Here is a 13,160-nt window from a genome sequence, read left to right as displayed (position 1 = left end):
TCCTGGCTCTGCCACTGGGATATGACCTCGGGTAAGTCCCTTCTCTTCGCTGGGTCTCAGTTTCCCCATCTGTAAAATGAAGGAGTTGGACTACCTGTGCTCTGGGTCCCTTCTGGGTCCAAGGGGACCATTGGACCATGATCTACTTCCTGCCCATTTTACAGACGCCTCTCTCCATCTCAGGGGAATAGGAGACGCCATACTCATCCACCCATTGAGCACCTGCCAGCCCCCTCTCTGCCCAGGCCGTCTGCTTTCTAACCAGGATCGCTTCTGCTGCAACTTGAGCCACCTCGCCTTGTTTTCTGTCCCTGGAGGACAGAACCCTCCCCTCCTGCCTATTATAGTCTCCTCCAAGAGTTGAAGGCTGTTAGCAAAATCCCTTCCCCACACATACACACGCTCTCTTTTCAAATAACATTTATTTTTGATTCTAAAAGTAAGCCTGTACCTGATCAGTGCAGCAAAATTGGAAATATACAAGTATAAAGGAGAAAATAAAAATCACCCACAATCCTTCCAGACAGAGATAACCACTATTAGCGGAGTTTTTAAAAATGCACATATATGTGGATTTTTTTTTTCCTGTTGTAGAACTGGGATTACACTGCAAATGTGGCTTTGGGTTGCCCCAAGCCTGGCCCTTGAAACTGGGCCAGGTTCTTCCTTCTAAGGCTCCCACGGTCTGCTGTTCCCTTTTAGGCAACTGCCCCACTTGCTTTTCCCAAGACAAGGGAGACCTTGTTCCATGGATGTGTGTCCACCTTGGTTCATGGGCCCCTGGGAAGCACAGAGTTTAATTTTGACCACCTGTGAGTGTGTATGTTTATGTGTGTGTCTGTGTGTGCGTGTGTGTGTGTGTGACACAGAGATAGAGATGGAGAAAGGCAGAGAGCCCGTTGCTCGCTGAGCAGGAGCACACTCCAAGGGCCCGTCCTAATGGGGGATCATAACAGCATGATCTGTGCCCCATGACCACAGTCCTACTTTGGGCTCTTAGTCTGGGCCAAAGACAGGTATCGAAGGAGCCACCCTTAGCTCCCTTCCAAGGAGCAGCTGGAGCTCTTCACCAAGCTAATCAATTCCTGCCACTTGAGAAAGGAAAGCAAATTTGCAGTTTGCTGCCCATCCTGTGGACGGGCCTGGAGAGGTGGTTGCTGCCTGAGGCACTGGCTTCAGACTCCACTCACTAGCCAGGCCTCCCTCGGTTTGGTGGCGTCTCTCAGATCCCACCCACACTCCTTGGCCTGCAGACTAGGGCTTCTCAGAGAGTCTGGGGGTGTCACAACTGGTGGGACCTGGGCCTTTACCATCGCACTGCCAGATGGGGGAGACAAGGACCAGGAGTGGACGGGACATCCCCAGGGCCACACAGAAAGCTGGAGGCAGCGTCTGGTGAGATTTCCCACATGGAAGCTTTTCTTTTCAGGGGTGGCCTGAGAAGGTGGGGATGGGGCCGGGGTCAAGTCCACTTCGGGCTGGTCCATTTCATACTCTCCAGGCCTTCCCACCCCCCGCAGAAGAAACCGTACTCTCTGCCACACGCGTGTACGTGTGGTGTCTGACTGTCTCTGTCTGTGGGAAAGTTCTATCTAAAATCTAACCCAGATTCTTCAGAGAGTCCTTTTCCTCCCTTCATTCAATAAACGTCTGCTAAGCACGGACCCCCTCCAGGAGTATTTTAGGCCACAGGAACCCAGCAGGGAACATGACAGCCAAGTCTCTGATCCCTCGGAGTTCACGTCCACCCAGATGCGGGGCTCTCACTGGGAGGGAAAATGGCTGTGCCCAATTTTCTGGTCACTTAAATCCAGCAAATGCTGCCTGCAGGCCATGGAGTCATGCATATGGGATGGGCGCTATTGCCCTTGTTCCAGTTACAATTGCCTTGTAACAAACTATTCCAAGACTTAGTGATGTATGACAACCAGTGTGTTATGCTCATGGACTCTGTGGGTTGGGACAGGCACAGGAGACGGTGGCTTAGCTCTACTCCACAGTATCTGGGCCTCAGCATGAAGACCTGAAGGCTGGGGTTACTCAATGACCTGGGGGCCGGAATCATCCGTCTTCACACGTGTCCAGTGGTTAATGCTGGCTGTCAACCGAGTTGTCGGCAGGAGCTCCTCCATGTGGTCTCTCTGCATGGGTTAGTCTGGGCTTCCTCACAGCATGGTGGCTGGGTCCCAAGGAGGAGTGTCCCAAGAGAGCCAGGTGGAAGACCTGGTGCATCTCCCTTTACGACCTAGCCTCCGCAGTCACAGAGCCCCACTTCTGCTGCAGTCACCAGCCCAGCTGGATCCACGGGGAAGGAATGCAGGCATTACTTCTTGATGGGAGAAGTCTCCAAGTGCCATCGTGAGAAAAGCATGTGAGATGGGAGATACTGTTGAGGCCATCTTTGGCAAATACAATGCATGTGGGTCTTTTAGGAGTTCACAGCCTTTACGGAGAAGCAGAGTCTAAAAAACAGTACCTGTCATTTCCCGAGTTTCTTATACCTACCAGGCACTGTGGGCAACCTGCTGTGAGATCATCTTTCTCACAACCTCTGTGGTGAGCGCTCTTAGGCCCCTTTTGCAGATGGGAAGACTAAGGCTCAGAAAGCTTATATCGCCTGCCCTAAATCATACAGCTGGGATTGGCACCCCAGTCTGTCTGCCTCCAAAGCCATAGCTCTTAACACTCTGCTACACTGCCTCACCTTCTCTGTCTGTAAGTAATTTTTATCCCCAAAGCATGGCAAGAAGCTTAGACAAGCAGCTGGGGGTGGGGGGCGGTCAGATTTGGGAAGGCTTCTTGGCAGAGGTGACGTTTGAGCAAGGCCTTGAAAGATGCTTTAGATTTGGACAGCTGGGGAAGGGAGTGGCGTTCCTAGTGGAGTAGCAGTGGGATAGAGGGGCCCCCAAATCACCCAATCAGTGCTGCTGTGACCCAGCATCCTGGCCTTTGACCTCCTCACACTCCAAAGCTTTGTAAACTACACCCTGAGATGCAGGCGGAGGCTGGGGACAGGTTGGATGGACTTAGTCCCCAGAAACAGTTCAAAAGTCGCTCCTGCCTCCTCCACCGTATTACCATCGGCTTCCTCCTGCTGGTAGGTGGCTGGGACTGTGCGAGGCTCCCACAGGCCCCCACCTCCATGTGCAAACTTGGTTTTGCCCTTTGGAGATGGGGTGAGTCTGGGCGCCTTTGGTTCACTCGCAGGTGTTTCTGCGAATACAAATTGGGCCTCAGAGCAGTTGGCGTCCCTTCATCCCCTTGGTAGACTCGCTTTAGGGCATCATAAACCGGAGTTTAATTATTTCATTGACAAGAATCTTGCATATTACAGAGCAGTTCCCCCCTCTTCCAGGCCTCTGTCCCTTTCAAGTCTTCTGCTGTGCCCCCTCCTCTCCCACCCAGCGCCAGCGCCCCATGCTCACTCTTTCCGTTTCTCTCTTTGCATCCCTGTCTCTGCCCGGACCCAGTCCCACTCACCCTTCTGTTTCTCCTCTTTCCATCTGTCTCTGTCTCTCATCTCTCCTGCCTCCTGTCTCTGTCTCTGTCTCTGTCTCTGTCTCTGTCTCCCTCCTTCCCCTTCCCCTCTCTTCCTCACTTTCCCGGGGCTGACGGCTGCCCCTCTCTTCCCGGACAGACCGTCTAATTGAAATGGAGCACTCTAGAGAATGTTAATAAGAAAGGCAGCATTAATTAGCCAACTCTGGCATAATTAGCTTCCTCCTCTCACTGCCTGGCGTCTAACTGGATAATGAGTCTCTCTCTGTCCAAACAGAGGGCAGACAGGACAGGGGGACAGGCCGTGCCTGGGGATGCCTGGGGGCCTCTTGCCTTCGGGCCATCCTGCTGGAATCCTCGGGCTGCCCAGCCCTGCCTTTTCCTGCCAGGCCCTCCTGCTGCTCGTGCCCATGTCTTGGGGAGACAGATGCCTGACCCCTGTCTGTGCCCAAAGGTCTGATGCTGCTGGAGCTGCATGTTAAGTATCTGAGCCTGACAAACAGTGGCTGCAGCTGCAGCATCCCAAAGAGGGGGTGGGAACTATGGAGACTTCTTGAGGAGAGCTATGACAGGCATCCGCTGTGGCACAGCCACATGGGCCATGGCTGAGCACATTACAGTCCCCAGAGGGGAGCAAAGAAATCTACTTATGCGACAGATAATAACTAATGTACTATACAGACTGCAGAGTGCTTCCACCCTTGACCCTCCCCACAATCATGTGAGGCACGAATGGCTACCTCTATTTTATAGATGAAGACTCTGAGGTTCAGAGAGGTTCACGCCACCGGGACCCAAACCAGGGTCCGTCTGATTCCAAAGATCATGTTCTTTCCCTCCCACCCTGATACTTCTGTAAGGTACTTTATAGTAAGGTACTTTAAAAGTGATTGCAGTGGACTTACGCCTCACATTGGCAGTGAGTTCTAAAATCAGAATGCAACAAAAATTGGGAAATCATGCATAGCCAAAATTTCCCTTGAATATCCCTTACATGGGGAGGAATACCTCTTCTGTTTGCAAAAGGGCTAAGATTTTTCTTTTTCTGTGACCTTGAAAGCCATGATCTAGTTGGGGGAGGTGATGGCAAATAAGAGGATTTTTCTTTCTGCTTGGTGCACATGTGGTTGAATTCTGTTGGGCTGAATGCCTGCGGGATGCAATTCCATTGTAGTATTTGTACTTGGTTATGAGTGGGCAGGGTTCATACCCAGGGCTGGGCGACTGCAGCCACAGGGCACCGTCCTCTCCCTCTCTCCAGCCTGCTAACCCTCTCCCTCTCCTGTAGGCTATGGACTCGGAGGATGACCCCTTGCTGCAGGATGTGTGGCTGGACGAGGAACAGGAAGAGGAGGAGGAAGCAACGGGTGAGGCCTTCAGGAGGGCCCAGAAGCTGGGGCCCCAAGCTGGGGCAGGGGGGCAGTGTTGCTGGCGGCACTGGACCTTGCCCTCCCGGCCCCCAGCCTCGGGCTTCTGGAGTACCCTGGGTTGGGCCTTCACCAATCCGTGCTGTGCTGGGCTGGTGCTCTTCCTGGGCTGCAGCATCCCCATGGCCCTGTCAGCCTTCATGTTCCTCTACTATCCGCCGCTGGACATTGACATCTCTTACAATGCCTTTGAGATCCGCAACCACGAGGCCTCCCAGCGTTTCGACGCCCTCGCGCTGGCACTCAAGTCCCAGTTTGGGTCCTGGGGGCGCAACCGGCGCGACTTGGCTGACTTCACCTCTGAGACGCTCCAGCGCCTCATCTCAGAGCAGTTGCAGCAGCTGCATCTCGGCAACCGCTCGAGACCCGCAGCCAGGGCGCCCCACGCGGTCCCTGTGGCCCTGGGGCGTGGCCCCGGCCTGTCGTGGGACACCTCTGCCTCCCAGAAGCCAGTAGCCAATCGGAGCGGGCGTCTTCGGCGCGAGACCCCGCCCCTGGCAGATCTGGCAGCCAACCAGAGTGAAGCCCCGAGGAACCAGGGGCTGGACGAGACTGGGCGCCGCCAACCCAGCGACCCGCCCCCCATGGCGGCCGCGGCCAATCAGAGCCGTGCCCGCCGGGGCGCCTCACGTTGGGAGTACTCTCGCTCTTACGTGAGCGCCAACACCCAGACGCATGCGCACTGGCGCATCGAGCTCATCTTCCTAGCACGTGGCGACGCGGAACGCAACATTTTCACCAGTGAGCGGCTGGTGACAATCCACGAGATTGAGCGCAAGATCATGGACCACCCGGGCTTCCGGGAATTCTGCTGGAAGCCCCATGAAGTGCTCAAGGACCTGCCGCTCGGCTCCTACTCCTACTGCTCCCCTCCCAGCTCGCTCATGACCTACTTCTTCCCCACTGAGAGGGGCGGCAAGATCTACTACGACGGCATGGGCCAGGACTTGGCCGACATCCGGGGTGAGCAGGCTTGGGTGTGGCTGGGGCCTGTTCCGTAGAGGGCGGGGCCTGAAGGAGCTGGGGGTGGGACTTGTAAGGGACGGAGGCTGAGGGTGGGTGGGGCTTGCAAGGGGAGGGTCCTGAATGAGCTGGGGCGGGGCCTGGTGGGGTCAGGACTTCAGAGCCTTGTAGGAGGACGGAGTGGGGCTTGGCTGTGAGCCGGAGTCAGGCTGGAGATGAGTGCCGGGCAGGCCTGGGGGCCGTGTGAGGGAGGGCTAGGTGGAGGGTTGACTGAGATGGGACCAAGGGAGGCAGGGAAGGAGGTTTGGGCGCACGCTTGGATTGAGGGAGACTGGCAATTATGCTGTGGCCAGAGTTAGAGGAAGCCTGGGCTGGGGCTGGGACTTGGGCTTGAGGTTTTTTAGAGAGAAGCCAGGGTGTGGTTACAGAGAACTGGGCATCTGGTCAGAGGAAGATAGGGGAGAGGCTGAGATCGAAGGAAGACCAAGGTGGGGTTAGTTTGAGGTAGGTTAGGGGTGGGACTTGAGGAAGGATAGGGCGGGGCCAGGGATGGTTGTAGGGGCGGGGCTTAGGCGTGCTTTTTAAAGGGGCTGTGGGCAGCGTTCCAGGTAGATGGAGGAGGGACTGGAAGGGGAAGGTGGAGTTACAGGACTGCGGTGACTGAGCCTTTGCATTAGGTGACGTTCAAGCTGAAATGGAAATGTGAACTTAGTGGGAGCCGCCTGAGCAGATCTGGGGGCCTGCTCCTCTTGGGCGGCTGTGAATTCTCTAAACCGTCCCTCTGTCCTCTTAGGGACAGTTGGAGGCAGCCCGAGGGGGACTTTCCCAGCTCCTTAGAAAGGAGGTGAAGTGGTGAGAGGGCGGGATGACGTTGGTGGAGGGCTGGTGGGGGCTGAGCTGCTGCGTCCTTGGACCTCCACCCTTACAGGCTCCCTTGAGCTGGCCATGACTCACCCTGAGTTCTACTGGTACGTGGACGAGGGCCTCTCCGCAGAAAACCTCAAGAGCTCCCTCCTGCGCAGCGAGATCCTGTTTGGAGCACCTCTGCCCAACTACTACTCGGTGGACGATCGCTGGGAGGAGCAGCGGGCCAAGTTTCAGAGCTTCGTGGTTACCTACGTGGCCATGCTGGCCAAGCAGTCTACTAGGTAGGAGGTCCAGCCACACCCAGTATGTGCCTGCTCTTGTGTGTACCAGGAAAGGGCTGTATTAGGGTAGAGAATTGGTTTCCAGGTGCTTCTTTCTTATAAATCCCAGATCCCCTTTCCTGAAACCTCTTCCCTAGGAAGTCTTTCTTCCCCAATCGGGGGCAGAGCCGGATACCTCCTTGCTGTCACTCTGACAGGTGAAAGACCTCTTTTCTTGATCAGTGCTAATGGTTATTGAATATGACAGCTTTGGAGGGCGTAGGAAATCCCAGAACTCTTGCCCTGGAGGTCTTGGGTATCGATTTTCTCCTGAGATAGTACTAAACGGCTTTCTGGAAAGAGTATTGACCAGGGAGTAAGGAGTTCCTCTCTGCCTCTGATACCCAGGGGGATAGTTGGCAAGTCACTTGACTTCTCTGGGCCTCAGTTTCCCTACAGAAAAAGTGGCAATGGGTCTTGCCACCCTTCTGCAGTCACTAGGAGGAAATGAGCTGTGAGATGTGAAAGTGATGTGGGGCTGTGGGTGCTTGGTTGTCATCCAAGCCTTGGGATGCGCGTCTAAGAACACAACTGGACCCATCCTCCCGAGGAAAGGGCAAGGTAGTTCATCTGTCAGTCCTGCTGGGGAATAATTTCAGTGCCTGTAAGTCTCCTGCCCTGACCAGGCTGCCGAGGCCAGCCCCGGGCGCAAGACGAATCATTCTGCCTGAATACCCTCATTCCTTCCATTACTCATCCGTTATATCAAGCAACTGCTGCAGTAATCAGAGCTAACATTTATGGAGGGCTTACTGTGTGCCATGCACTGTTCTAAGCCCTTTATACAGGATCTCATTTAATTCTCACATCAACCCAATGAGGGAGGTGCTATTATAATGATCTCCATTTTACAGTAGAGGAAACTGAGGCTTAACTAAATTATCCAAAATTATAAAGCTCACAAGTGGTGGAACGAGGTTGGAATCCAGGCTTTCTAATCCAGAACCCTCATCCTTTGTGTTTTTCTGCCTGGTGCTGTGGTCGGAGCCTTCTCCCAGCCCTGCTTCTTTGCCAGACAAACTCCTATTTGTCCACTAAGATGCAACGTGGGTGGCTTTTCCCCGAGGCTGGATTAGATGCCCACCCTACCCACTTCCACAGTCCCCTTCCTTCTCGCTAAGGGAGGCAGGAAACCGCATACACAGGATTTGGAGTTAGATATATCTGGGGTCAGATCCCAGTTCCTCCACTTCGCAGTGGGAGTTTCAGTGAGCCGTTTCACCTCTCTGAGCTGCAATTTCCTCATAGCGCTTGTCACTCTGTATTTTAATTGTTGAATTCTTTGTCACTCAAAGTGCAGTCCTGGGGTCTTGTTAGAAATGCCGAATCTCAAGGGCTTTCCCAGACCTACAGGATTTCTGGTGATTTGTTCGCACATTAAAGTTTGAGGAAGATCTGGTTTAATTATGTCCCGAAAGAGTGTGAGTTTGCTGAGGACTGGGATTGCTTCTGGTTCATTTCTGTCGGCCTAGCCTCCAGCACATGCCAGGAACCCGTTAGTAGGGCTTTGTCTGGGGACTGAATGGATGGTTGGATGGATGGATGGATGGAGGTGCCTCAGGGAAAGGTACTGGCTGTGTGGGCAAGCCGGAAGGGGCTGGCTGTAGAAGGATCCTCAGGGTTTCTGCTACCAACAATTACCTCTCCCTAATATGTTCAGCTGCTGAGGCAAAACTCCCGGATAAAAAAACCCCTCTCCCCTCAGAGCTTCATGGGAGTGGTGACAAGCAGACTTGACTTTAGTACCTTCTTTTGGATTAATAAAATCTTTTTTATTATTCTATTACTGGTTACCCAAGAGATGGCAACATGCACCTTGACTTATTACAGAATAATACAAATTATCACTTTTACTACATCCTTGATAATACTAGAATCTTAGGACACGTTTATTGCATTTTTGCACCTTCGGCCTTTTGCATTTTTGTTGCCTGTGTTTTCATTCTATATACATTTTAAACCCCATAAGACATTACATTATTATTTTACTGAGTCCATATCCATCTATATTTGCTCATATATTCATCTTTCCTCTTGCTCTTCATTATTTTCTACAATTTCTTGTTTCCCTCAGGGATCATTTTCCTTGTATCTGAAGGACTCTCTTTAGTGTTTTTTTAGTGCAGATTTGCTGGTGATAAATTCTGTTTTGTTTGCCTAGAAAACATCCTTATTTTACTTTCCTTTTTGAAGACTATTTCTGCTGGTATTGAATTATAAATTGACAGTTATTTTCTTTTAATAAAGATGTCAATCCATTGTGTTCTGACTTCCATCATTTTTGTGGAAAAATCAGGGGAAAATCTTTTGTTGTTCCTCTGAACAATTGTCTTTTTTTTTTCTAGATGCTTTGAACATTTCTCTTTGTCTTTGGTTTTACCAGTCTTACTATGATTTATGTTGGTGGGGTTTTCTTTGTATTTGTTCTGCTTGGGGTGCACAGAACTTCTTGAATCCATGAGTTAAACACTTTCATTGGTTTTAGGAATTTAGGAATAATTTAGGAATTATTATCTCTTCAAATATTGTTTCTACCTCCTTTTCTGTCCCTTTTCCTTTTAGGATTCTAATTATACAAATGTTGGATCTTTTCATGAGTCCCAGGTGTTTTCAGTACTCTTTTCTAGGTTTCTCTTTTCTGTTTTGTCTTTCTTTGTTTTGGTTTAGATATGCCATTTCGTGAATCCTGTCTTCTGTTGTATCTAACCTGCCATTTAATGCCTATTAAGATTTTAATGTTAATGTTGTGTTTTTCTGTTGAGAATTTCCATTTGAATCTTTGTTATTGATCTAAATCCTGGTGAAATTCTTCATCATTTCATTTATTTTGACCATATTATCCTCTCTGTTCTTAAACATATTAATTATAATTCTTTTAAAGTTCTCATCAGCTAACTTTCAATATGGGATAACCTGTGCATTTGTTTCTGTAGTCTGTCCTTTCATTTGGTTTTTGGTCATGTGGTTCTGCCTGTGAGTATGCCTGGTAATTTTTATTGAGTGATGAACATTGTGTATAAAAACATAGAGGTCCAGATCATGTGATTTCCTCCAGAGAAAGTTTATCCTTCCCTCCACTAGGCAGATAAGAGTTGTGGCTGATCACCTTAAACGGCCAGTGGTTACCCTGAGTCAAGGCTGGTTTGCAGCCCTGAAAAGTCTCAGCCTGCCTCTAGTTTGCTCTTGGTTCTCTAGGATTTTCAACTGAGAACCTGGTGTCTTCTGAAGAACCCCTTCCCCTGACAGGTTCCAAACTCTAATCTTTGTGTCTCAAAACAGCTAAAAAAATTCACTCGGGCTTTTTCAGAGGCTTTCTGCTTTAGATTTTTAGCCTCATGCCCCACACGGCTCCAGTATTCAGCGAAAGTGCTAAGGGGAAACTTCCCATGTGTTGTGCTGGTCTGCAAGTCTCTACCTGAGGTTCTGCCAGTTTGTCTGACTCCCAGCCTAGATTTTCAGCCTTCTGCCTGTGTACAGAATCAGCAAATGCCTCCAGGGTAAAAATGGCTATAGGAGGGCAGCTTACCTTTCCTAGGTTCTTCCCTTTCTGGAGTCTTAGCCCTCTGGTTCTGATTGCTTCAGGAACTCTCTACTGTCATCAAACAGGTGACTTCTGAATTTTATCTGTCTTTTTAGTAGTTCTGGGCAGGAATACTGGTCTTCCAGAAGCTATTCCTTTATACCTAAGAGTGAAAATTTGGGCCTGTGTCCTTTTATAGCCAGCAGCTAAGACAGGACCTAGAACCTAGAAGGCGCTCTGTACATGCTGTACAAATGAGTGAATGAATGAATGCACAATTGCTTGAACTTTCCATTTTCTCCTCTAATGAAAGATCAATTAACCACTTAACTCAACAAAGGAGGTCATCCAGATGTATTTTCTACTTGGTTTCTAAATGTCCTGCTTGGTTTTTTAAACAGCTTTCTTGAGGTATAATTGATGTACAACCCACTGAGTAGACTTGCGAGTTTACAGTGTGATTAGTTTTGACACGTGTATACACCATAAAACCTTCACCGCGATCAAGATAGTGAACACATCCATCACCCTCAACACTTTCCTCATGTCCCCTGATAACCGCTCCATCCTTTCTCTTCTTGCTGTCCCACCCCCACCCCAGGCACCACTTTCTGTTTTCTATCACTGGATATTGGTTTTTGTTTTCTAGTTTTATATCCATGGCATCATATACTATGACTCTTTTGATTGAACTCATGCACTCAGGCTAATTATTTTGACTTATATCTGTGTATTGATAGTTTATTCTTTTTAAATGCTGAGTAGTATTCCAGTGTATGGAAATGACACATTTTGTTCATCCACTTACCTGCTGAGGGATATTTGGGCTATTTCCAGGATTGACCATTGCAGGTAAAGCTGCTGTGAACATTGATGTACAAGCCTTTGTGTGGATGTATACTTTGATTTGTCTTAGATAAATACCTAGGAGTGGAATGAATGGATCCTACATGAGATGTGTATTTAACTTTTGGAGAAACTGCCAAACTGTTTTCTGAATTGGTTGTCCCATTATGCATTCCCACCAGCAGTGTATGAGAATTCCAGTTCTTCCACATCTTCCCTAATGCTTGGTCTTGTCAGTTTAAAAAGTTTTAGCCATTCTAATAGACACGTAGTGGTATCTCATTATGATTTTAATTTGCATTTTCCTAGTTATTAGTGATGTTGAGCATCTTTTTATGTACTTATTTGATATCCATTTATCTTCTCTGGTGAACTGTCTATTCAGATTTTTTATGTCTATTCCAGTATCATTTGTTGAAAACATTATTCTTTCTCCACTGAATTTACTTTGCCCATAGAACAAAAATCTATTGTCCATCTATGTGTGGGTCTATTTCTGGACTCTCTATTCTGTTCCATCAATCTGTTTCTTTATTTGCACAAGACAATACTACGCTGTCTTGATTGCAGTTGCTTTATACTGTGTCTTGTCCAACTGTTAGTCCTCCAACTTTGTTCTTTTTCAAAGTTGTTTTAGTTATTCTAAGTCCTTTGCATTTCCATATGAATTTTAAAATTTGTCTGTTTCTCCAAAAAAAAAAAGCTCTGCTAGGATCTTGATTATGATTGTGTGGGATCCATAGATCAATTTGGGGAGAACTGACATCTTAACAATATTGAGTCTTCTGACCCACGAACATAGTACATCTGACTATGTCAGATGCATCCCTATTTCATATTTTTATGCACTTGTACATGACATTATTCTTAAATTTCAATTTCCACTTATTAGTTGCTAGTATATAGAAATAGAATTGATTTTGTATCCTGTAACCTCGCTAACTCCCGTATTAGTTCTAGAAGTTTTTTGGTAGATTCCATTGGACTTTCTACATAGTTAATCATGTCTTCTGCTAAAGAAGACAGTTTATTTCTTCCTTTCCAGTTTGGAAGGCTTTTATTTCTTTTTCTTGCCTGATTACACTGGCTAGAACCTCTGGTACAATGTTGAATAAAAGTGATGAGAGTGAACATCCTTGTCTTATTCCTAACCAAAGTATGTAGGTTTTTTTTTTTTATAGATGTCCTTTGTCAGATTAAGGAAGTTCCCTTCTATTCCTAATTTGCTGATAGTTTTTTAAAAATTAGCAATGAATATTGGACTTTGCAAATATTTTTTTCTGTATCTACAGAGAATTCATGCAGTTTTTCTTTTTAGTTTCATGTGACCAGTTACATTGTTTGAGTTGTTAGTGTTAAACTAACCTTGCATTCCTGGACTAAACCACTACCTTGGTTGTGATATAGTTTCCTTTTTATATAGTGTTAGATTCTGTTTATATTCTGTGTTCATGGGCACAATATGCTCAGGATAGCCATTAGGCTATAGTTTTCTTGTAATGTATTTGTCTGATGTTGGTATCAGGGTAATTCTGGTATTATAGAATGAGTTGGGAAGTATTCTCATCTCTTCAGTTCTGGAGAGTTTGCATAAAACTGGTATTATTTCTTCCTTAGATGTTTGATAGAATTCATGAATGAAACTGAGTCTGGAGTTTTCTTTATGGGAAGGTTTGAACAACACATTCAATTAAGAATACACACACACACATATGTAGG

General features: G+C 48.1%; 1 protein-coding gene across 3 annotated transcripts in view; it reads left to right on the top strand.

Annotated features, from left to right (window-relative positions):
• Window positions 1–13,160, top strand: part of DISP3 (dispatched RND transporter family member 3) — a 73,448-nt gene that overhangs the window by 37,624 nt on the left and 22,664 nt on the right. For all 3 annotated transcript variants that reach the window (XM_070511088.1, XM_070511087.1, XM_070511089.1), the window contains exons 2-3: window positions 4,787–5,888; window positions 6,817–7,036. In XM_070511088.1, the coding sequence (XP_070367189.1) occupies window positions 4,787–5,888; window positions 6,817–7,036 (1,322 nt within the window). The remainder of the gene's footprint in view (window positions 1–4,786; window positions 5,889–6,816; window positions 7,037–13,160) is intronic.

Source organism: Equus asinus, chromosome 5 (assembly GCF_041296235.1).
Source record: "Equus asinus isolate D_3611 breed Donkey chromosome 5, EquAss-T2T_v2, whole genome shotgun sequence".
NCBI lineage: Eukaryota > Metazoa > Chordata > Mammalia > Perissodactyla > Equidae > Equus > Equus asinus.
The sequence above is the reverse complement of the archived record's forward strand: the minus strand, read 5'-3'. Positions and strand labels throughout refer to the sequence as shown.